Raw genomic sequence first — 27,745 nt, forward strand, 5'->3', positions numbered from 1 at the left:
TTACATTTTCTCAGTTTTTTCTCTTAATTTTTCTTTTAACTCTTCATTATATTTTTTTATCTTCAACACTTCGAGATTAGATTCTTTAGCATCAGTTTTCATTTCAATCTTATTTTTTTTAATTAGTTTTCCTTTATATTCATAAATATTTATAGAATTGGATCCAGTGAATAATGCGATTGTTTTATAGGTCATTTCCAATAATTTGTTATTACTTATAGTTACTATCTCCTTAAGAATATTAAATAAATCAATATTTTTTTCAGTTGTGCTCGTATCAACTGTAGTTGTTTTATTTTTTTCGTCAATAATTTCGCCAATTTCTTTAAGTGTTTTAAAAATCTTATCATCACTTACATCATTTTCTTGGATATATGCTTCTGCTTCTATTATTAAACAAATAACAATTACATATAGATCAATGCCTTTTAAATCCTCTTTTACAAGTTTTGTCAATTTTCTAATTACATGCGTTATATGATGTTCGCTGTCTTTTTTATTTCCAATCATAAATTTTTCACCACTTCGAAATTTTTTTTTATTTTTTCTATATTGAAAAGAAAATATCATATGTATGGCGGATTCTGGTTTGGATATAATTCTTTTGACAAGGAATTCTATCTTGTTATGATTTTTTAATAAATTGTAAAACAACTCAATTTCGTTTGTATACTCAGTGTTAGTTAGCTTAGAACATATTTTCTCAAATTCCATATTGCATGTCTCACTTACTTTATATTTATATATATTGGGCGTGCACGGGCCCTCTGAAGGGCAGCTAGGATAGATATTAAAATATTCAAAATACAGCTCGTCTGTTTTTATATATATTGAATATTTTTCCTCTTTTTTCCTTATGTTGATATGACTACTAGTTATATTTATATATTCATCATTGTCACGCAAAGACAGATTACAATTATCGGGCGATAACTCATATATATCTTGAAGTTTATGCAGTATTTTATCTTCACAAGTATCAGCTACATTCACTTCAAAATCAAACTTGTGATATAGTTCATTAATGCAAAATTCAAAAAAATAAAGCACGTTTTCTATATCAATAGTCAACACAATAAATTTCTTACCTGTCTTTAAATTATCATAATAACATATTGAAGATTGTTGTTCTGTAATAGACCCGTCTTTAAGAGTTCTGATTTCAGTGATTATTTTTTCAAATATATCTCCACTATGACAAATGTTTTCATAGATAATTTTTGAATATTCCTTATTGATTCTTCTCAAAACGTTTCTTTTTTTTACTTCTTCTACTAACTCTTTAGTAATGGGACAATTATAATAATCATATTCTTCATATATAAAACTATATGCATTTTCGTTCTTATAGTTAACTAATGTTTTTAGTTTATCCTCTAATAGCTTAATAATATTTTTAACTGATTTCTGTCCTTCGGGTATAATAGTCAATATTTTTTGAAAAATTGGTTCCTGTCGAGTCGTCCATTTCAAATAAAATTTATATTTATTTCTTTTATAAACTGCAATTATATCAATGTAATTCTTTCCTTTTCTCATATCACAAAAACGATAATTTCCCGTTTTAATTTTTTTTAAAAGATCATCTTGAATTATTTTGCATGTTTCTAAGTTTGCTTGTACAAACAATATTGCAGAAACGACTTTCAAGATATTCATGGAGGGTAGCAGAAAAATTTGTTTTTATATGAAAATAAATTAAAATATTCAAATATTTAGAAAAAATCACATCAAATTAAATATTATTTCTGTAGATTAAAAAATGAAAAACAGTGTTATTGTATTAGCTTTTGGATATTATTGAAAAAGACAAGATAATTATTAAATTTACATATAAACATAAAAAATTACCGGACCATTTTCACTTTAGCCCCCCCTACCAATATGAATTTAGAATTTTAAAAAATATCACTTTTTTCAAAAGTCGAAGCTGAAAAAATGTGGAGGAGGAAAAAACAAAAAAATATTTTGAAATAAAATAGCTTAATAACCAAAACAAACTAAATTATTTTTGTTTATTTTTCTAAATATATTTGATCGTTTTCTTCTTCCAGTTATTGATCAATAATTATCTTGATTGTACATTGTAAAGTATAACAAAAATAATTCTTAAACAATTTTTATATTAACAATATTATATAAGGGAATTACTTTGTTATAAAGTATATTTTTTAAGAAATAAACAGTTTTATAAATATGTGAAATTTCACTTTTGGAAATAAAATTGATAATATTATGTTGAAGGAGTTAATGTTGAATAACTATAAATAGCTATAATATTATTAAATACCCCTTATGTCTACTATTCTCAACAGTTAACAAGCATAAGGGTTTATTTATTAAATAGTATAAAGACACCAACATCCCCCTCAAAAGCACCTTATCGGTTAACTTCTCTCACTTTTATTTTCATTTAAGAATTTTTGAAATTTTGTAAGCTGAGCGTGATTACGCTTAACCTCTTTTCAGTTGTTAAAACATAATAAGAATCACCTTCTAGGATTTCTACAATTTTCCCTACAAATACGTATTTACTATCTGCTTTGGCAAATGATGTATTAGTAAGAATGTCTTGTGATAGTACATATTCTCCAATCTCAAATTTTTCTCTTTATAACGACTTAAATTCCTTCTCGTATTTTATTCGTTGCGCTTCTTTTTCTTCTGGCGTAATTCTATTTTCCCACATCTCATTTGAGTACACTTAATACCGCTGTGATAGGTATTATTAAATCGTTTAACTATATCTGGTAAATTTATTTCCAAATTATAATTGGGAATTTCTAAAAACTTTTTCCTTATAATCTGCCATATATTTCTATTTAGTCTTTCGACTCTTCCGTTGGACTGATTTTTTCCCGGGCTTGCTATGAACTATAATTGAGTTTTTCTCGCACCACATTGAGAACTCTTTCGAAATGAATTCTCTCCCATTATCTATTATAATTTGTTTCGGAAGTCCCCATTCTTCAAAGATTTCTTTCATTTTTTTAAACGTTTCCTTGTTCGTTTTGTTCTTTAGATATTTTATATTAACTTTTCATGTGTAAAGATCAATACATGTAAGTAGGGTATAGCCTGTTCTAGGAATAAAAGGTCCATGCTAACCTTTTCCAATTTGTAATTTGCTTCCACTAACTTTTCTCCCCCTCGTGTCTTTTGTTGATTGCATTGACAAGGTTTACAACGTTTTAAGTATTGAGCAATTGATTCTTTTATTTTAGCCCAAAAATATTTTCTCTTTATTGTATAAATCATTGCATCTCTTCCACCGTGGGTTGTAAGTTTTTCGTGTGCTTCCTTAAGGAGCGCTGGTCTATCTTCGACGCGCGGAAAGAGCTTTGTTTCTGTGTCGTTTACTTTATAGTACCACATACCTTTAGAATCGATGAGCACATTTTTTGGCAGTTTTAAGTCATGAGTTTAATCCTCCTTTTCAGAAAATCTACTTAACACATCAGCCTCAATAATTTCGGTGCCTTTCTTATAATGTATTGTGAAGTCATAACTTTGAAGTTTCTCTCTCATTCGTTCTAATTTCATATTTCCAAATATATATTTGTTTTAGCGAACGTAAGGGCGGTGTGATCGGTTATTACTTTAAACTTATAGCCTTTTAAATATAATTCATAGTTGTAGTATTCCCCAAGCCATAGCTAGAAATTCTCTCTCTGTTATTGTATATTTTTTCTCTGCTTCAGACAGCTTTTTGGATGCTTAATCTATAACTATAAGTTCGCCATCTTTTTCTTGTTGATGACAAGCTCCTATTCCTGTATTTGAGGCATCTGTTGTTAAGACAAATGGTTTTGTGAAGTCTGCTACATTTATTGCTATGTTAGAATTTATCTTTAGTTTTATGTTGCTAAAAGTTTCCTCGCATTCTTTAGTCCATTTTACTTGGTCGTTGTCCATGAGACCTTTAAGTGCATCATATAATGGTTGCGAAATTGTTGCAAGGTCGCAATATATTTTCTATAGTAATTTGCAAATCCAAGAAATTTTTGTAAGTCTTTTTTGGTTTTGGCGTTTTGAAATCCATTATCTTTCTCTGGTGTTCTCCTATTGGCCATAAGTTGACCCGTTGATCATAGATCCTAAAAGCTTTACTGTTTTGCTTTTATATTGCATTTTATCTGCGTTAATTTTAAAATTATTATCTGCGAGCATTTGAAGAACTTCTTAAAAGTTCTGGTCATGTTCTTTTTCTGTTTTTCCATATACTATTATATCGTCCATATATACCATACATTTAGTTTCAATGATATCACTTAAAATATTATCCATTATCATTGAAAGATTGCTGGTGAATTTTTGAAGCCTTGAGGCATTCTGGTGTATTTGTACAAATTATTTCTAAAATAAAAGGCTGTTTTATGCTTATCTTTAGGGTCAATTTTTATTTGGAAGAAGCCGTCTGATAGATCAAATACTGTAAAAATCTTTTTGCCCTGTGTCATATTTTTGATATCATTTATTTTTTGGATCGTGTAATTGTTTTCCTCTACAACTTTGTTTAACCATTGCATATTACAGGTTATTCTATATTCTCCATTCGGTTTTTTTACTGGGCGCATAGGATTGCGCCATGACGAGGTAGATCTTTCCATATAACCCAAATTTAGAAGTTTTGTTATTGTTTTTTTTGGATACCTTCTATGTCGTATTGTGGTATGTTTCTTTTTTTTAATATTGATTTTGGCACCTTCTTTTGTATCTATTGTGCACATTATTTTATTATAACCTCCGGATGGTTTATCATTAAAGAGTTTACAGAACTTTTTCTTAAGTTCTCCTATTTTATGACTCGATTTTTGGACATTAACTATAGTTGGATTACCAATAAAAAGGGAAATTGATCAACTGTCCATGATGTAAAAAGTGGTTGTTATCTGTATGTGATTTATTTTCACAGTTAATTCTATGTATTCTGTTAGGGTATTTTCTTGTCCAAAAATGTTTGTTGCCGTAATCTCTTTCGTCTCTATGTTAAGAAATCCTTTTTCTTCAACAAGCTTCCTACTAATTAAATTTAGATTGCTACCTGTATCTACCACTGCATTTATTATATCCCCAGCAAGAAATACTTCCATAGTCTTAACTTCTCCTAGTGGTGTTTGTAGATTGTTAATCAAAAATCTTTCCAGATGCAAATTTTGTTCTTCTTTAAGAGGTTGCATATTGGTTCTTATCTGCTCAATGTTCTGAGTTTGAGGTTTCTTATTTTATGATTTTCTCTTTTTAATATTAACAATTCTCTTCTCCTTAATAGTTCTATCTTGTTCTGATAATCATCGTATACTGATTGGTTAGCAAAGTAGTCTCTAAAAGTTAAGAATCCTTCTAAAGTTAAAAATGTTCTTGAAATTATTTTTTTAGCAAATTCTTCATCCATACCAGAATCATAAGCAACAGTTATAATTCCATCTAACCATTCCCTCACTTGTTCATTTAGCCTTTGTCTAGCTTCCAATAAATTCAAAAGAGTTATTTCCTCTGTTATTTTTTTATTCGACCCTTTAATTGTCTCCATGTAACATTTGTAAATTTTTGTTTTTTTTGATTATTAAAATTTGGGCCTTATTATCAAGAATCCTATGGAAGATTGATATTTTTTCCTTGTCTTGAATAATGTTGTGAGCTTTAAACTGGAGCTCCAAATTTTCCATGTCTGCTTTGGCTTTAGCGATTCTGAATGTTAGTCCTTCTATTTTCTGTTCCGTACAGGGCGCCATGTTGAAGGAGTTAACAAGCATAAGGGGGTTGTTTATTAAATATTATAAAAACACCAACACCATCCATTGTTATATGCATACATTTTATGGTCTAATTAATCCTGTTTATTTTCGTCCATTCGCTGCTATATTAATTGTGAGAATTTTGATACCAAAGACGTAAAGGCCGATTTTTCATAAAAATCTTTTTCTTTGCGTGCAGGGAATTATAAAAGATTTTTAAAAAACATAAACCAAAGATATTTAGTCTCAAAAATATTAGCTATTAATTTCTCTAAAGGTTGATGGATTTGTTTGTCTAGAAAAGAATTCTAAACATTTTATTGGAAAATCTTAATAAATGTAATACTAAAATTTATATTTTTTTAAAAAAATTTTACAGCCCCATAAATGTTAACAGTCTCAATATTATTCATTTTGAATTTACAAAAATCAAAAGCAATTCATGAAAATAATGAAAGTGCTTTAACACAAAAAAGTACGTACGGAACCAATTAATATGAAATAACTGAGTTTTATGAAGTCGAACTTGACTCTATTAAAAACATGGACTCAAGTATTAAACAATAAATAATCGGGATGATATACGACGTTGTTTTAGAAAAAATGAGGTTTCCTATATTAATGCAACATAGCTGGCCAAAAGAATTAGACGAAAATGAATATGAAATTCGGAAAGAAGACATATATTTTAATTTTTTCATGCAACTTAAAAGTCATTCTGGGGACATTAATTTCCTTTCGTGTACACAATTGGCCGTTAGCACATTATTATTGGCTCTTCACAAAAATATTTCTAAACTATATATTAAATTGTTAAATTTTATATTTTTGGGAATAAAAGTTAATGTTAATTGTCAAGGGACAGATCTCCAGTGGTTCTAAGATGGCCCTGGAGACCAGAGAATACCATGCTGTAGGTATTCTTCTTCTCCTCTCTAATTATGTTTTGGAGGGAAATACTTTATTTTCCCTCCCACAAACATAAAAGAAAATCATACCCATAAGGGTATGAAGAAGTTAAATAAACAATTAAGTAAAACTAACTCTTCTCGGACTGCTGGGCAACCAGTAGTCCACATTAATGATGCGAAAAAAATCATTGAAGGATTTGTATAAATAAAATGAATGAAGAAAATAATTTATGCATTGAACAAGTTTTTAAAAATGATGTGTATGAAAAACTTGATGAATATATCATAGATAGTAATATTGAAAAAAAATATGAATACTCTGAGAAGGAGGATAAAATATATTGTAGGAAGTGCTACACGTGTCAAATATATAGTGTCATTGTTTTGATATATTTGAAACTTTGTTTAATTAAATATTTTAGAATAAATAAACCCATGTTTTCATTCCAACATATATAAATATTACTTTTTCTCACAATGTTTAATTATATATTAGATTAATTTACACTGTCTATAATATAACTTTTTAATGTTTTTGATTAAGCACATCGTTCTGTAAACCAACTTCTTTCATTTCTAAATAATAACATCTTTTCGACAAATTTATTTAAAAAAAACTTACAAGAGCAATAATAGATTCTTAAAACTTTAGGATTTCATGAAGTTCAAATCCGCCCTTAATTTAATTCAAGAAATTTGAAGTCTCATAAAAAAAAATGTGTCAATGCTATCAAAAACAGTTATCTTAGCAATTTCAATTTGTAGCATACATGAAAAGGAAGATGTAAAAAATTACCCACGCATTTTTATAACAAGTATAGGTATAAAGGCTTAAAAAAACAATATTACCATCAAAACATAGTCTAATTACATAACGACTGAAAAAAAACAAAGTCATTAAAAGACTATTTTTATTTAAGTGATCTATTTTTTATTGCAAAGTGTATATTAATAATGCAATCCAAAGGTAAGAAATACAATTAGCATCAATTTTTAAAGCGTAAAAAATGAATTCAAAATTAGTCATAGATTAAGGATTTCCTAGAGCTAGCTAATAAGTTATATATGCTCCAAAATACATACAAAGTTTTTTAAAATATAATATAATTTATCTTATACGCATGTGTTTTATGGTTTGCGTTAATAACATTAATATATTTTATAAACTTTAATCTAATGTCCATTCATTCCTCAAACTTAAATATATTTATAAAAGAAATATATGCTCGATTTTAATCAATTAGATAATCTTTTTCATATAATGTATTTTCTATTATACATAAAGATGTGTATAACATATTTAATATGTTGCGCTTGTCATTCATTGGAATAAAATTGTATCCCTGTATATGCCTTTAAAACATGACCAAGAGAAAGCCGTATGAAAGTGTTTTTAGGTAGTTTTATAAAAATTTTATATTTAATGTGTCTAGGATATAACGAAAAATCGGCGTATAGGTCTGTGCCTGACTTTATTTCTCTCTTATGGATTTTTATAGAGAAACGAAAAAAAATAACTTCAAATATTTATCCTAAGAAAACTTTAATAATTTATATAAAAATAAGCTCTACGTAACTCTTGATATTTTAATATATTGCGCACCCTTTCTCCATTTAAATTAACAAAAAAAAGTCGTAGTTACTTTTTCTTTGATCATTTTTTAGCTATTATATCACATTTAAGATGTGATCAGACTCCTCTATTAAATTTGCGGCCTCTCCTGCTTCGTTTTTAAAACCAGCATCGTAGATTACAACGCGATGATCATCGTTGATAGATTTTACTACTTTGTGATCTAATTTATGCCCATCAGTTATGCAAATCGTTTCGTTTTTTATGTTGTTTTTAAAAAACTGAGCCAATATCTGAATAGTCCGGTAGGTATTGTCTCGACTCTCAATTCTAACGTCGCTCGTCTATTGTACCTACCAACCATGCACAGTTTTTCACTGTGTCATATCTTTCTGAAAATGGTTGAACATATTTCCATTAATTATAACCGTTTTGTCGCCTATGCCACTTTTTCAACCCTCCTATTATTTTTTTGTGTTTAATTTTTCCTTTTTTGTTGTTTCATATAATTTTTTTATAGCCCTGAAGACACTGGAAGCTTGCACACAAAATTTTTTATTTAGGTATAGTGTAGACAGCTTTTAAGTGAATGAATACGTAATTTACAAATAATTATTGTCAGGCGACGAACCTACGCTGACAATAAGAATCCCCAAATGTGATTGATTCTTATTTAATATAAATGTGAAGGATAATATAAGTGACAGGTGAGTAATTAGTATTAAACACGAGCATTTAGAGAGTTACTTTAATTTTAGCAATTTACACTTTCGGAATAGAACGTCGAAATGGCCTATTCCAAATATTTCCTATTTATTTATTCTCCAGTCCTTACCCTTGATCATGAAAGCAACTAACAATCCAAATAAATCTATTATTGATACTCCGTCTTCTATTTCGGATCAGACCACGTGTCTGATCACAAATATATATAGGTATTCGGGTATTCGTAAGTGCAGTTTTTTTTAAAAAAACTCTCATTTATGTTCCACATATCGTCTTTCCTCTACACTTAAACAATGACAAATTATGTACGAATCGTCCGACGTTAATATAATCATACCGGGACAACTAGTAAATTCTATGATTGTATTCAGTTAGGGGACCTTCTTCTTCCCAACATATTGACTCATTTGGGTCTTGGAAGATTTTTGACCTACTGTCAAGTGGCTCTAGACATAACATAAGGGTAAAAAAAATTTGAAAAAAACATTTAAAAAAATGTATAACTCAAGAAATGTTAATCCGAATGATTAAAACAAATCTGTAAAATTTTGATTCTTGTGGATAAAGTTCGAAAAAAAAATTTCATTAATTTGCCGTCTGTGCCCGGATTCAGTACGTAAAAAAAATATAGAACGTCCAGGCACAGAGCGTTGCGATGAGAAATTTATTAAAATTTTTTTTTGAGAAAAAAAGACCACAAAGGAATTGCCGAAAACGAATTAGGATTTTACAGCGGGTTGTAAATATACTTTTCTTGCTTTTTTGAATTGTGTAAAATCGTAAATCGGAGGAATGTTCTCTGTAAAATATAACCCTAAAGTATAAATTTTACATAACTACTTAATAAATATCAAAAATGTGATTTAGGATTCATAATGATTTTCCGAACCTCGTATAAAATAATCAAATCTTCCTATGTGTAAACCCATTTAAAAGGCTTTAAATATATAAAAATTTATATATAGCAATATGTTGGCTAATAAAATGGAATGATCTAAACATGAATAAATATTAATTGTTACGGAATTTTAGTAAAATCAAATGACTGTACATAGATCTACGCAAAAACAAAAGCGAAGAAGACTACTTTTGTGAAATTTGTTATATCTGAAAAAACTTAAGTACCATAATACTTTTTAAAAATAGATTTAAATCTATTTTTTTTCTTACAATCTACTTGAAAGATATATAATAATGTTTTTTGACCAATTCCCTAATCATAAAAATAGGTATATGGCCGTTTGCAACCCGCTTTGAAATTTTAACGGACCCAACTTTCATAAAAAATGGCAAAATTGGCAAAACAATGTTTGTTGAGGCAGATGGGCTTTTTAGTGATGAAATGTAATTCTACATGGAAAACAAAGTAAAGTTTATTTTGGATTCATTTGATGCTGAATAGGCGTGCGCCTTGCTCATTTCTGTAACTAGTAGGAATGCTGCTATTCTCTTGAGGTTATGCAAGATAATGTATAACCTGTTTCTATTGTGATTTCTAGTCAATGGGTAGCATATGAGAACACATTAGGAAAGCAAAGGGATAAAGAACAATACTATTAATCACTCTATCAATGCTGTAAAATTTAGCGATTCCGAAACACAATACCAAATAAGTTATTTGGCGTTGGCTCGTTTCTAAAAGAAATATTCGATCTATATATGGACTAAACCATGACGAACACTATTAGCACATTTTACAGTTCCTCTGGGCATTCAAAATCTCCAAAAAAACAACGGATAAATCGTCCTTTTTCATTATTTAAAATAAGTCGTTAAGTCTTTTTTTATAATTTTTTTTATTTTTCCCTTTTTTTTATTTTTCAAAGCGGGTTCATTTTCCCAAAGCGGGTTCCAAACGGTCATGTACCTAAAAATAATATCATTAAAGCGATAAAGAAACTTTGAATATGAAAAAACATTGTGTCGGGGAAGAACAAAATGACAAATTGCCTATGTATTAATAATTACGTTAAGTTTCTTAAAATAAATTAATTTTCTTTTAAATTTTACATTTCTGGTAAATCCAAGAACACAAAGACCAAATATATAAAATTTGAATGTTTTTGTACAATAAGACATTAAAATACGAAGTTTTTTTTTTGTAAATATTAAAAAATATTAAACTAGTATTGTCAATATTCGAACTCCGTAAATAGGTGAAACAATCAAATTGAACAAAAAACAAAGAAGGAAAAAGGTAAACTGCAGAGTCTAGTACAGTTTAAGGGAAATGTCCATTGACAATTTTTATTGGCTCAGGAAATGTAAAGAAGCGGGGCTTATGTCTAATTTGCAGAACAATTATGTTGCGAGTGCGCTAGCTAAACATAATACTACAAGAATTTTGCTATAAAAGCTATAAGTAATTCTAGAGAAACAGGTTTTTTTATTGACCTAAAAAGTCTTTTGACAAAGCCCAAGTAAGTCGAAATTTGAATGCCTATCTTGGAAAATATGCATTCAAGAGTGGAAGAGAGCATAGAGAATACAAAGAAGATAAGATAGATGACTTCGGCTAACAATAATATATTTTGATGATATTTGAAGAATATATAAGGACGAAAATTTCCCAGTATGGTACCTTATGGGATTATATATGTAGAAATTAAAGGCGTCGAAATCGATTACTTATTTTGGCGCTACTTAAATTCAAAAGTACATGGGATAAAAAAAATAAAACAATTATTCTAACAATAGTATTTTGATAAAAGTCTCTGCATAAGTTTCAGTATTTCTTTTTTAAATTTCTAGATATAAATTGGAACTCGTATATATTAACCTACATACTTATCTTCATGATTTCTCTTCTTGTTCTCAATTAGGTCTTAAATGACTTCAAAGATTGTCTGTTTAGTTAATATGTTGTTCATGCTGATTAGTGAAGCCAATACTATAAATAACAACTTCATGAAAAAATCCGAAGTCGCGAACAGCAGAACGTAAGAAGCAAAAACATCAGCTCCCATTGTAATTCCTGCAATTATATTATTCCTATAAATCTTTTATTATGGGAGCAGTCCTATTAGAAACAATTTTAATAATCAGTTGTTGCTATCATTTTTTTTCACCTTAAACCAGACAAATTGCTTTATGTATATCTTCTTCTTATGTATAATTCGTAATTATACGGCCCTTACATATTGCAATGTCGTCGACCTGAATAGTTTTTCCTATTCCCCTATTTTTACAAAAAATGTATTTTTCATTTTTTTTGAGAAAAAGCCCTTAAAAATGTGGTATAACTCGGAGGCCTCACATGTTGCCGATGCCATTGAGTCATTCATTTCGATCCAGCATTACAAGATTATCAGTTGTATGTATGCGGGCATCCAGGACCTTGCAGTATAGCGATATTTTAGGCTTTTCGTTTTTTGCACCCATTTGTACAGTAAGAGAGATTACTCCAAGTTGATTTTAAAATTTATTTGGTTCATAAAACAACTACAGTCATATTTTATAAGATTTCTATATAGTTTAAGCCTATACGTATTCTTGGCTGCTTTTCTTCAACAAATATTGTGCTTAGAGATTTCGACTTGCATTGGGGTGTAAAAAATTAACATGTACAAAATCGCATTCCTTAAATTCACAATCATTCAGTATTTAGAATTTTTTGTACAATGTTTACAATACATGCCCGCGATTTTTTTCTTTTTAAGCCCTGTGATTTTAGTATTAATGAGCGCCCTAATTTATATATTAGTCATAATTTTAAAAATTTCTCTAATCACATTAGGAACTTCTATAGGTCTTTAGCGTGCGGGATGCTCCATGCAATTTTTTGAGGAGGTTACAATGAATGCATCATTTATAACTACTCTTTTATCAATTCATAACTATGTCCAAAACATTTTGTAGATACAATATTGTTGTAAAAGATTCTCTTAGTATATGCCTCCCTTATTTCTACGACATACATAGGATACACTTGAGAAGATGAACACATAAAAAGTAATTCGTTTAATCGGCGTGTTTAATAGTGAAAAATATAAATTATTCATAATATAAAACGATAGATAATTGTAGAGCCACTAAATGATTATTAGACAAAAACAAACTTATAAAACCATCGATGTAAGTATAAATGCAAACTTTTAATAATTGTATAATATTTCTACTAATTTATTATGCAAATCTATGGCCGAATCTCCTTCCAGTAAATATGCTAATATGTCTTTGTATTCTATTTTTAAAATAATATCACAGATTTTATTATCATATGCGACATCTCTAACACTCGAATTTACTATATTTTTAAAATTTTCCAACAATAAATTTTTTACTATATAGGTTTGCTGTTTTTTATTCATTGTTATCTTTTCTTTAATTTTATCAGTAAAGGTATTTTTGATTTCATCTTCATATTCACTAATCAAATATTCAGATAATGCTTTTTCAAAATTTTCTACTAATTTATCTTCAAAATTTAAAATTTTTGGTTTATATTTTTTTATAGAATATTTAAACAATTTTTTATAATTTTGTATCTGAGTTGACGAAATAATATTTCTAATAGCTATACAGACTTTTTGTTTTAATTCAAATTCCATTTCACTTATTTTATATTGTGTAATCTCCAACATATCTATATTTATTGTTTCGTTTAGTAATTTTTCATAACTTTCTCTACATAATTTCTGTAAAACTGTTTCGTAATTTTTCCTTGATTCCAACATTTCATTTTTGTCTTTTTCTTGTATTCTACTTATTAGTATATTTCTATCTAATTTTTTTATTAAATTTTTTGTATTCCTTTCTATTTCTTTTTTGTCGAAGCCCAGATTGTTCAAAAATCCATTTTTCATGAAAGTATATTCATTTCCATCTTGTATTTTATAAAAAACATCATCGTTTGTAAATAATGTCATCATTTTCAATAAAAAATTTTCAATGTTTTTGTTATATGTTTTAATATCAGTTATATGAGCATCTATAACATCATATATTTTTATTAAATCAATTGAGTTGTTGCCTTCTTCTGATATCAAGTTTCCAATGTTTATTAGAGTTTTAAATATTGGCTCATTGAGAGCCTCGGTTTTTTGAAAAAACCTGTCTGCTTCTAAAAATAAACAACCTTTCATGATAAAACTACAGATATCGAATCTTTCCGAAAGAGCTTTTATTAGTTTCCCCACTAAATATATATTACTTTCATTGTTTTCAGAAAACTCTCTTTTTCTTATTATCATATTTTTTTCGTCTCTGGTAATCTCCCCCAAATATTCACCTAGGTGAGCAATCAATATATTAAGTACTGTGCCAGGTTTGTCTAAAATCATATTTAGCAGGAATTCAAGTCTGTTATTTACTTTTAATATTTGGTAAAATAATTCGAAACCAGGAAACTTATTTTTTACCACTAAATAAAAAAATTGAAAAATCATTTTAAATTTGTCAAAACATTTTTGGTCGATAAATTCGTGATTTTCTTTGGAGTTTGCATTTTTTCCGACCAAATAAGAATTAGAACTAGTGTAACTAGAAAATGTTATTTTTCCATTTCCGATCGTGATCTTGAAATCGTCGTAGTTAATTTCGTTTTCATTAAAAACCTCTTCAATGGCTTCGTCATCAAAAAAATCTACGATCGTATCAAGGTTCACATTGGTGTATAATTTTTGCACATTATTGAATATTATACCATAAAAATTATCCGGGATTGGATGTATTTCAAAGTACAACTTTTCGGCCTCATGTATACTGATATTGAAATCAAATCTACTATAACCATATTTGCTATAAATATTCGAATGGATACAGTGCATATTATCTTTTTTTAAATAGGAAATTATTGGAATATAAATATTAGAATCACTTGCATCATTTTGTTTTTTAAATTTTATCATTAAGTGCTTCTCGTCATGATAAAAATTTTGTTCAAGAAAATGATCAAAAATTATTTCATTATTTTGATCTTTGATATATATTACAAGATCTCTAATAATAGGATAGTTTAAAATATCTTCAAACGAGTACTTTAGTATTAAAGTGTCAATAAACAATATCATACTGTTATTTTGAATTTGTTTGTCAATCTCTTCAGCAATTAGCTTTATTGATTTTTCTCCACATTCAATTTCAAAAAAAAAAGTTAAATTTTTTAAATTCGAAAATGCACATTCTAAATATATATCACAATTTATAACATGATCTCCGTCATCGTAATTGATTAATACACTCCAATAACGTTTACTATTATCAAAGATAATATATTTTTTGTTCCTTATTAAATTATTTAAATAATGACTTAAGTTATCATAACCGAGGTTTGTAGTTGTAACAAATAAAATTGTAAAAAATAAATTCATATAATTCATATGGGGTTAATTTTTTAATAATAATATTTGTCGGCGATCTTGTGTCAAACTATAAATCTTATTTCCTATATTGATTGATGACACGCCATAGAATGAATTGTATAGTATTTAGTCAACGGATATATAAGGCTATGTTCAGAAATAACAAAATTTTAATTTGATACGGAAACATCTTTAAAGTCGACCGTTTGTCTGCAATTGTGTGATGCATTTGAGTACAATACATAGACAGATGTCATGTATATCACCTGTCACACGTGTTCAAAAACATGTTAATCATTTCAAGCGACCCATCAATATGAGTCGCACAAAGAAACAAACAAACGAAAGTTGTATAGTTGTAACTGCTTTCGTAAATACGCCAATATTTGTAGTTTAGTATGACAACAAATAATAAGTTAAAAATGAAATATAAAAGAAAGGCTGTCTTCGAAGGGTATGGAATATATGAGAAAGAAAACTACCATGCATAAAAGAAACAAATGTAAAAGCTATTTCGAAAAATCCTTTAAAATGGCCATATCGCCGGAAACATGAAAAATTGCATCAAAATGAATTGAAGATCTTAGAACGGTGATATTTTTCTAACCGACAATGAGGTTATATTAGTTGCTATTACGCTTTCAATTAAATTTTAAAAACAGAAAGCTCCGTCCGTAAGACGAACTTTGGATTCAGCAAAATTGGTACTATCTATATCGCGCCGAGTGGATTTTCCCCAGACAGCAAATTATATCTTTAGGCGAGGCATCATCTGAAAACTATGAAAGGCCCATATTATCATCCGCATCCTGCTATTCGTCATTTTCACATATAGCTACCAACCGCATTTTATGTTTTGCGTTGACTTATTTTTTCAATAGCATTGCCGTCTTAGCTAATAGAATATAGATGGGCATTCACAACCTTTTCCTACATCGTAAAGTTTTTTTAGTGTACCGAAGGATCACGCTTTCAGGACATAAACAGGGTCTTTTTTATTGTCCATATAGTATTTTATTGAGTTTGAAATAACAATAAAATAACAACAACCTTGCTAAAAGTACGTTTTATTATAAAACAAATTTTTCGAGAACCACATGTCTAAATAATCGGTTTTTATTGACAGAATAAATTAAACATGTGAACAAATGTAAAATTTTTAGTAGTACAAGAACAAATGTCTCTCGAAAAAAACGAATTCGATTTCTTTTGAATCAAAAAACCTCTTTCGAGTACTAAAATGAGACATTCTTAGAGATCTCGTAATTTATAGACGTTATGGAATTTATTGACACTTAGCACCGAGACCTTTGAGTAAAACATATGACTAAGATTAATCTGTCGTACATGAGGATAAATTCTATTTCTAAAAAATGTGCATCATTATAGACTTTGTAAAATTTTTATAAAAAATTAGTAGCAAAACCTAGGATTACATAAAAAAAAGATATAGATCAGATAAAATAATTTTTTTTGCAAGTAAGTGTTAAAAATCTTATTGGCCTAGATGAATCGGATGTGATCCTTTTCCAATTTTACTGTTAAATTATTACTTACTTAAACTCCCCCATATTACATGCCGATGCAGCAATCTCCGCCTTGCCCATTGAACTTGGCTCCAAAAGTCATTTTTTATTTATGCCTTTAATCGCGTTTAAGTGACCTCACGGCTGATATACTTAACAGGCATGGTTTTTTTAGCCCGAGGAGTGACATCATTATGCTAACTCAAAGGTCTCAAAGAACATCTGTTAAGCACACAAGGGGTGTACAATCATTACATAACCAGCCAGGTATTTTCATTAGCTGTCAACCTTAGTTCCTACCACTAGATTCATCCGCCAGATCACATACCCTGTAGAACAAGGTCCAAAAGGACTTCTGTTGCTTACTTCGTCTTGTCTTTGTTTAGCTTTAATATAACACTCTAGAGTGCTCCTGCCATGGGCTTCAATGAGGCCATATCCATCAGACACTTTCATGTATTATAAAGCCACTTTTAGAGGTTAGTGCTTCTGGTATTAAGTGCTGTTCCTATACCAGACACCAATTCACTTATTCCTGGGCCCATACAGGTTTCATTGAATCAACTTAATGATTTTGTAGACATTTCATCCTCTGAGTTGATCCACTGCACCATAGAAAGTAGAAAAAAATTTTGGTAGCCCTGACATTCGAACTTAGCATTGTATAATGATAGCGTCGCCTTCTACATCTAAGGCTAAAAACTATTTTGAAGTTTTTTGTTAATTGTGATTTTTATGAAGATTGATCGCCGCAATTTTCTTTCATAATGTTGTAATGGTAAAATCCAAAAACGAATAAATATTTAACTATTGCATTAGACCGAGCAAATGTTCTAATTTAAATTGGGGAAATTAATAAAAAAATTTCCTGTATTTATAACACCACAATTTTTGCCATTCAAGATCAATGTTCATACTTTTAATACACATAGAAAAAAATCTTTTTGTTAGTGTATTGACACATTGGTCGCTTACACTTGCAGTTTAATCATACCTCTCTAAATACACAATACTCTTTGGGCCCTCCGTATTTTTTCAATATATATGATTATTTTTATGCTTTAAATACCTTGTAACAAGTATACAAGCATTTTATTGGGCAATAACTAGATCTTTTCCAATAAATATATATATTATATAAAATAACTCAGTATATCTATCCTGTGAATAAAATATAGTTTAATTTAAAATACACATGAATTTTTAGCTTATCCCTCTATATTTGTATAGGTGCCCTTAGCTCAGTGTTGAAGGCGATGATTCTATTGAGCAACGGCTGGGTTCGATTCCCGTGGCAATAAAATAGCTTCTACTTTCTATGACGCAGTTGGAACAACTCAGATGATGAAAATCTCCATGATAATCATTAAATTGATTCATTGAAACTTGTGTGTGTCCAGCCACAAAGGGATTAGCATATATTGTAGAACGCACCTAAAGGCCAAAAAAATAGTATCACCTCCTTGGTAATTTAATGATACATAAAAGTATCTAATGGGTACGGCCTAGTTGGAGCCCATGGCTGGTGCACTCTAGAGTGGGATCCTAGAGCTAACTAAGAAAAAAGACGAAGTTAAGAAACAGAAGTCCTTTTGGACCTTGTTCTACGGGGTATGTGATCCGGTGGACGAATCTAGTGGGAGAGACTAAGGTCGAAAGCCAATGAAAATACCTGGCTGGTTATGTTGTGATTGTACACCCCTTGAATGCAATATGGATGATTGTAGGGACCTTTGAGTCAGTACGATGATGTCTCTCCTCGGGTTATAGATAACCATGTCAATAAGGATATCTGCTGTGAGGTTATTTTGGACGCAATTTGAGGTATTAATAGACAATGTTCTTTAATATCCAAATTTCAATATTATACGATAGGGGTTCTGCGCTTAAAAGTAATTTAATAGGAGTTTAAGTGAGTAAGAATTTAAGTAGCAGTTGGATGAGGATTAACATTGAATCCCTTTAGTCCTTACGTAACTGATATTTTCAACTTTTATTATAAAAAATATGACAAAACGCGCTGAACAAAAAGTATTTTCTCAATAAATTTTTTTTTAATTAGCATGGTAAAATAAAATGCAAATATTTTTTTCACAAAAAGCATTATGTGAATACTAAAACAATTTTCTATCAACGAGTCCAACTATTGAACATGTATTAGATAATTCCTAAGTTATATGATTTTACCTCACTTCTAAGTTTGTTCATAAATTCTTATAATTTTACACAAGAAGATTTGTGGCTAGTTTAAGAAAGTGAAGCTTATTATGATGAAGATGCCTTCGCTTTTGTTGTATAATTGCTTTGTCTAGTGATCTGAGAGAGATAATATAAGATACTTGATGTGCTAGAAAAAAGCAAATACGATGTCTCGTTAAAGTTATCCTAAGGGTTTTTTGTATCTGTCCTGCATTAAAAAGAGTTTATAATTTTAAAAATTGTGATGAAGTGGCCATATCATAGTAGAAAATGCTAACCACATCGTCTTTAAAAAGTTTTATCACTGACGACGCGGCTACTCAACATTTAAACAAAATAGTACTTTAGAAATGTGTAAATAATTGCAAAATCATTTATAGTTAGTAAGTGCTAAATAAAAATTTAATATAAAAAGAAGTTAATGTAAAGGGCTGGAATACAAAAGCGACAAAGAAGCCATCAATAAAAACCATAATATTGATGGTTATTCAGAAAAATATTATAAAAATAGTATCGTTCCCATAATACAGGACAATAATATTTTTCTGAATAACCATCAATATTATAATTTTTATCGATGGCTTCCTTGTCGCTTTTGCATTCCACCCCTTACAACAAACTTCTTTTTATATTTTATTTTTAATTTAATTAGTTACTCAAGACTTATTAACTATTAATGACTTTACAATTAAAAACACATTTCTAAAGTACTATTTTGTTTGCTTGTTGACGCGCCGAGTCGTCATTGATGAAACTTTTGACAGATGATGTGGTTGACATCTTTTATTACTAATTATTAACGATATTAGACGAAATAAAAAAAAACAAGTAATGCAGTATAAGGATGCGTAATTTAAGAGCAATAACAATAAGGCTTTATCAATAAACGTATGCATGCTTAATATGCCATTTAAGCCATCTTCAATATTTGGACTATGTAGCGTCCTGAGCGCGCTATATCTTAAAGTAATTCCTTTTGCAAAGTCTGATAGTTCGTCAAAATCTTCAACATAAACAACTTCTGAAAGTAGCTGTTTTTTGTATAAAATTTGTAAAGCAATAGCAGAAAAGAATCATAGATTTGAGTCTTCTTATTCTATATGTAAAGTGTTCCGCCTGCTTTCCTATATATTCAAATATTAGTATGTTAATATTATTGGTTTAATACAAATTAATTAAAAATTCGTCGGGAAAAAAGCAGTTATAAAAAAAGTCATTATCTAATTTTTAAGATAAAAATACATGTATTAGAATTACTTATTGTGATTTTTATTACATATAATCGCGCAATGAGCAATAAAATTGATTTAAAATGTAAACACATGTTTCTACATAAATCAAGAATTTTCAATACAGCAACATCTATAGTACTTTTTTTGCATTTGAGTTTAATACTATAACATAATTTTGTTATCTTAATCTTATTATATGTGGTCTCATGTTTAAAGACAAAAATCATGGAATTAAAAAAACAATTTGCTGTCATTTGTTTATAAAGCACAAAACATGATTTTCTTAATATATTTTGGTAAATACAAAACTTTTATATATGAATCGCAATAGTATTGCGGTAGAATAAGAGTTGTTTTTTTGCTTCGGTGCATATATTTTATCCTGATAGAGCTAATATATAGTCATATTACTTAGTGTAAGCACTATAGTTGTGGGAAACCATGGCTTATGTGGTCGTGTCGATTACCTATATATTTATTTGATTATAAGTTATTGTAAAATAAAGAAAAAACCTCAATGAGTTGCTAAAAACTATGTTGTCTGTAAAGGCATTTATTGTTTACATTTAAGACGTATAAAACACATCTAAAAATATGTCAAATATAATTAAGAAAAGAAAACACTACAAAATTCTATTTTTGATAATTAAAAAGAGGTTTAACACTTTTTAATTTATTATTTTAATTTAAATGCCAGTAAATTTAAAATTGGTCGCATACTATCGTTTTTTAAGTCTTGTTCGCCAGATTTGGGTAAATGTATATAAATTTATAAAATTAATGCTACCAATGAAGTACATTGATGCGTAAATGAATGGCTGGAAAAAACTAAATCATGTATAACGATTATATAGATAAAAATGTGTTGATTGTTAAAAGAAGGATTTCACTATGCTATTATGATATAGTTTATCATACAACGAAGTATCTAGTGATCTTTAAGATTAAAATATCATCTAGCCACGTTAAATTAGCAAATATACAATTTTGAAAGGTTTTTTATGTAGAATTAAGTTTTAATATAATAATGTAAATATACAAAAAATTAGTATTGACACAAATTATGTGATGATTACTAATGAGGAAATAGATTAAGAATTAAATATAAAAGAAGTTAATGTAAAAGGTTGGAATACAAAAGCGACAAAGAAGCCATCAATAAAAACAATAATATTGATGGTTATTCAGAAAAATATTATTGTCCTGTATTATGGGAACGATACTATTTTTATAATACTTTTCTGAATAACCATCAATATTATGGTTTTTATTGATGGCTTCCTTGTCGCTTTTGCATTCCACCCCTTACAAAAAACTTCTTTTTATGTTTTACTTTTAATTTAATTAGTTACTCAAAACTTATTAACTTTTAATGACTTTACAATTATAAACACTTTTTAAAGTACTATTTTGTTTGTTTGTTGACACGCCGCGTCGTCATTGATGAAACTTTTGACAGATGACGTGGTTGACATCTTTTATTACTAGTTATTAACGATATTAGACGAAATCAAAAAAAAAAAAGTAATGCAGTATAAGGTCCGAAATCGAAGAACAATGACAATAAAGCTATATCAATAAACGCATGCATGCTTTATATGTCATTTAAGCTATCTTCAAAATATTTGGACTATGTAGCGTCCTGAGCGCGCTATATCTTAAAGTAATTCCTTTTGCAAAGTCTGATGGTCTGTCGAAATCTTCAACATAAACAACTTCGGAAAGAAGCTGTTTTTTGTATAAAATTTATACAGCAATAGTAGAAAAGAATCATATATTTGAGTCTTTCTATTCTTTCGTAAGGTGTCCCGCCTGCTTTACTATTTGAAAATATATTAGTATGTATATATTATTGGTTTAACACAAATTAATTTAAAATTCGTCACAAAAAAACCAGTTTATAATATAAAAGCCATTATGTAATTTTTAAGATAAAAATACATGTAGAAGTCTTAATTTATTGTGATTTTTATTGCTCATAATCACGCAATAAGTAATAAAATAGATTTAAAAATAGAAACACATATTTCACATAGATTCAATTTTCAATACAGCAACATCTATAGTATTTTTTTTGCATTAAAATTGATACTCTAACATAATTTTGTTATCTTATTCAAAATTATATGTGGTCTCATGTTTTAAAGACAAAAAATATGGAATTACAATTATAATTTACTGTCATTTAATTATAAGACAAAAAATATAGTATTCTTATTATATTTTAGTAAATGAAAAAGTTTTATACATGAATTGCAATAATATTGGGGTATAATAAGAGTGTTACGATGCCTCAATGCATATATTCTATTCTGACAGAGCTAATATTATATCAAATTAATTAGTGCAAGCACTATAAATGGGAAAATTGTGGCCTTTATGGTCAGTCGATTACTTATAATTTATTTGATTATAAGTTATTGTAAATTAAGAAATATCCTCGATGAGTTGCTAAAAACTATGTTGTCTGTAAAGGCATTTATTGGTCACATTTAAGACTTATAAAACGCATCTAAAATATTGTAAAAACAATTAAGAAAGGAGAACACTACAAAATTCTATTTTTATAATTAAAAAGAGGTTAACACTATTTATTAATTATTTTCCTTTAAATGCCAGTAAATTTTAATAGGGTCGTTTACTATCGTTTTTAGGTCTCCTTCGTCCGATTTGGGTAAAAGTATATAAATTAACAAAAATTAACGCTACCAATGAAGTATGCCGATGCGTAAATGAATGTCTGGAAAAATCTAAATCTTTATAACGATTATATAGATAAAAATGAGTTGATTGCTAATAGATGGATTTCGCTATGCTCATATGGTATAGTTTATCATAAATGAACTATCTAGAGACCTTATGAGAAAATTTATTCCAAGACTCGACAATATAGTAAATAAACAATTTTGAAAGGTTTTTAAAGAAGATTAAGTTTCAATATAATAATGTTAGCATACAAAAAATAGTATTGACATAAATAATGTGATGATTACTAATGAGAAAATGAATTATGAATTAACAATATATATATATATATATATATATATGGTATAGATATGAAAAAATATGTTCTTTTTTGTCTATATATAAAATGATGTGATTATAAATGTTTTAATACACCAAAGGAAGGTAAATATACAATCATGAAAATTATATATTAAATGTAATAATATCAAAAAAAGATTTTTGATAACTCTTTATTAAAGAAATCGCGAAATTTAGAAGGAATGAGTATTGAGAAAATATGAGCCGAATCATTTACTAAAAGACAGAATCAAATAAGGCTTAAGCTAAAGGCTTAGTTTTTTTTTGATTTTTTATTCTTCTATTTTATTATATCTTAGCCCAAATGATAGGCAATTTATTCGCTCATAGCATAAACTAAAAAATTTAGAAGGTATGGTGATTCTAGTTATTTAACAATTTGTATATCAATTACTGAAATATTAAAAAAAAATTTCATTTTATTTATTTTTGTCGTTGCTTTAATTGTTTGTAGCTTTTTGTCATGTTTGTTTTTTTTTATTGTATAAAAAATTGATAGTATAACAACATTTTCGTATAGCATAATATCAAATAATCGAAGTAAATTTTCAACCTTTGAAGTAATAAACAATGAACATTGCGCTACATTAGAAACTAATTTATATATTTTATAATTAGCAATTTCTTTAAATTATTAAGAAAAGTTGTAAATACTACTCTAAGATTTAAATTAAAATTTTGATTTTAACCTCCGTCATACATATCTACAAACTAGATATGGCCCGTGTTTGAGTTTTTCCATTTTAAATTTTTATATTTTTTGTTTGTTTTTTAATTTATAATATTTGTAATATTAAAAAACGAATATTTTTTGCACGATCGCAAATAACTTCAATTTAAATATTCGTATTTATGTCATAAAGGCATCAAATTTACCAAAATTTAATTAATTTTAATCTTATAAAAGAAAAGAAAAAACCAACCCCATCGGATGTTTTCTTATTAAGAGTTTTTATTTACATACAAGAAAAATCCGCTGCTAACAGTGTAAACAACTCAGATAAACCTTTACAAGAAAATATCGAGGAATTGCATGAATATAAAAATTCTCACATCTAAGGGAACAAAGGGAAAATAAAGATAATTTTTACAGTTTTTTAGATGAAATGAGATTTCCTAAAAATCCAACCTGGTTGGCCAAAAGCATCTAACGGAGGAATATGAAATTCTAAAGAAGATTTAGATTTTCAAATATTTTAAAAAGCTCTTCAAACAATTCTGATTAAATAGAACATCATGCCAAAGGAAAAGCTGTTTGTATATTCCCTTGCTAATCAGCTTAAAAAATTGTGTAAAGCCGCCTTATAAATTGATTTTTGAGAGAAAAAAAGAAATTCTGAAGGTATTAAACGATCTGTAAATACATTAGTTGCCAGTAAATAAGACAAAGAAATCAATTTATCAGATGTTCAAGAAAACAAAGAACAATGTAAAAGAACAAATTAATGATATAATCAATACAATTTGTATCATCATAAAAAATAAATTTATCTTTTTAACTACACTTATTGATATAAAACAGGCTGCCGCGTGGCTCACAAAAGGAAATATAAGCCAGAGAGAGGAAGGCAATTTATGTGCATTACAGGACCGAAATATTTTCTTAGAGAAACAGATAAAATGCCCACACTGCCATGAATATGCAAAGACAGTAGATCATATGGCCACCCAATGTGATCGTATGCTTCACATGATTACTTGAGACGGCACAATGAGGCACTGCGATGCATCCACCTGCAGTTGTGTAAGACGTATGGTCTATCCCATGCCAAAAATATTAGAAATCATTCAATCCAGGAATGTGTAGCTAATGAGTATGTTATGATACGAATCGACAGTAGGATACATTCAAGTATTAATATAAAGTATAACAAGCCTGATATACTAATTGTAGACAAGTTGAGGAAAGAAGTGATCGTTGTAGAAGTTGGAATCACAAGTTTTAACAACCTCCATGCAGTAGAAACAGAAAAGAAACATAAATACGACTTGCTCGCATATCACGTGGCTTCTCTCTACAAATACAAGCCGAAAATTATTCCTTATGTGATGACGTGGGATGGATTAGTTACTAATTTTCACCGTACACATATGAAAATGCTCAGATTAGAACCCAGAACGGAAGCATAAATACAGTCAAGAGTCCTTAAAATGACTTTAGAAAGCATTTTATGTCAGCCAGACATGGGCTTGATACAGATCAGGAAGGGGTTTTCGAGAGCCCAATGAGTGAATCTCAGAAGGAAGTCCTGGAACTGCCAGATGAGACTGTAAGCGTATCATGTGAAAAGTAATTAATAAGCCGAATATTATACCCAAATAAATTATATATATTTTTTTAACTATACGCGTCATTTATACTCGCATGTTGTTAAAACAATTTCTCATCTTGTATTGTCTCGTGTTCTATTTATTTCATATGTTCATTGGTTTGCCCTACTTCAGCAATATCCTCTGATGTTCATCGAAATTACCTTTTGAGGGATTCGTAGTTATTGGGAATATTAGACTATATATTAATAGCTTTTAGAATAGGTAAATTTTAATGTTTATGAAGATTGTCGTAATTTTTTAGTTTTTTCTATATTAATCTAGGTTTCACTATTGAATATTGCAAACTCTTATTAAATAAATGTGGCATTTAAATAAATTAAATGACATATATTATAATAGATTTATTATTTGATTCATAGACAAAAGCTTTAAGACTTAAATATATATATATATATATATATATATATATGTTTTTAATTTTTTTCTTGTCTAAAGCACTCTTCTGCTTTATATATTCAAAAAAATGTATGATTCTGAATTTTTACTTGCATAATTACAGCTTTTGTTCATTATTGGCTTTATAGACAACATGTTGTTTCAATAGTAACCAGATTAAGTCCCATGAGGACAAACATTATAGATTTAATTACATAACAAGTCGTAGCGATGATTCATGCTCTTTTAGTGGGGATGATTTTTTTTATGTGGTCCTGGGCCTTGAGAGCGAATTTAGACAGGATGGACTTGATATAAAAAGGATTTAGTATAATTTTTTACTTAGATGCTTAAATATGACTCATGAAGGTTCTGTATAGTTGTATCGTGTTGACATCAAATTATAATGTATGCTTGCCATTCTAAGACAATTTACAGTTAGTGTTTAATAAAAAAACAAGACATGATTTATTATCATAAATTTGCATATCAATTGCTTCTAACCCTTAATTTTTACTCGATAATTTTTCTGCAGAACTAGCACAACAGTCGAACGTAATAATATCCGTATAAAAAAAAAACTAAAAACTAAAAAACTATTATTGTTATTAAAGAAAATTCACCCAGCAAATAAAAACTTCAACAGCCAATAACTTGTGATACACTTTAGCATACCATAAAGGTTTTGCTTGTAGAAAAAAATATCCCTTGGGATTAGAACCACAAACATTCCTGTCTGTGACCTGCGTTCAGCTGGGTTCTAAGAGAATAACACGTCTGACCCACTCGTCAGTTAAGAACCTAACTAGTTCAACGTAAATGCTACGGCACCAGCAGCTTGCCATACATCCCCCAGGTAAGAGTGTGTTTTTTTCTTCTAGATTTCTCTAGGTCTGTTCTGGCTTACAAGCCTTTTCTTTTCTCGTACTACGATATATCGTTGTACGATCATCTTTTCTGAGAACTCTACTCTTACAAGTAGAGACTTCCTCTTATGAAAACAAGTTTTGATGTCATTGATGCTACCAATAAATATCTTAACTAGCTCCTCTTTTGCTTGAGTTGAAGATCTCAACTTAGATATTTAATCCTCATGTAGAGATCTTGTGTTAGAGAGCGTCGGACAGTCTAACAAAAAGTGTTCAAGGTCTTCTCGTTCTCCCTCACATAGGAAACAATGAGTCCTATAAAAAGGAGGGATTCTGTTGGCATTTGCCAAAGCAGAAGACCATCTGACTAAATTACACCGAAGCCTGGTGTAATTCCTGATCTGCCTGTTGTTTACTTTTGATAGTATGTGCTTAATCTGCGAGTCACAGATTCCATACTTATCTGCTACTAGAGCACCTAAAGTGGAGTTGTAGGAACCCCTTGCCTTAAGTACCTCTAAAATCTTGTTCTTGCCTATAATGTAGGCAATGCTTTCATAATCGTTTCCGATATATCTCTTACACCAACGTCTAGTCCTCGAACTCCACGTTGTTTTCCCTCCCCTCGGAGATTGGTTAATAAATTCCGAGATAATAATTTTATTGTGTTTCCACTTCCTTAATGCCCTAAATCTACTAAAGGCCGCCTGTATGTGAACTTTATTCATACAGAGTTCGTCCATTTTCCTATATAATGGCACTATTTTTGTTCGAAATATCATTTGGATCGCTTTTCTTAGGATTCTATTGATCACACCAGACCTTATACTAGACATCTCCCATAATTCACTTCCGTACATTAGTGAGGGAAATAGCACATTTTTATATATATATACCTTTAAAAACTATTTTAAT

The 27,745-nt window shown here is 28.8% G+C and overlaps 2 protein-coding genes across 2 annotated transcripts; both read right to left on the reverse strand.

The window, feature by feature from the left end:
• VNE69_05063 (uncharacterized protein) lies at positions 1 to 1,659 on the reverse strand (the record flags this gene model as incomplete). The annotated part of the gene is made up of 1 exon (XM_065473542.1): positions 1 to 1,659. One exon carries the CDS (start codon positions 1,657 to 1,659, stop codon positions 1 to 3), a length of 1,659 nt encoding a protein of 552 aa, XP_065329614.1.
• Positions 1,660 to 13,042: 11,383 nt separating this feature from the next.
• VNE69_05064 (uncharacterized protein) lies at positions 13,043 to 13,417 on the reverse strand (the record flags this gene model as incomplete). The annotated part of the gene is made up of 1 exon (XM_065473543.1): positions 13,043 to 13,417. One exon carries the CDS (start codon positions 13,415 to 13,417, stop codon positions 13,043 to 13,045), a length of 375 nt encoding a protein of 124 aa, XP_065329615.1.
• Between the last annotated feature and the right edge of the window lie 14,328 nt (positions 13,418 to 27,745).

Source organism: Vairimorpha necatrix, chromosome 5 (assembly GCF_036630325.1).
Source record: "Vairimorpha necatrix chromosome 5, complete sequence".
In the NCBI taxonomy this organism is placed as follows: Eukaryota; Fungi; Microsporidia; family Nosematidae; genus Vairimorpha; species Vairimorpha necatrix.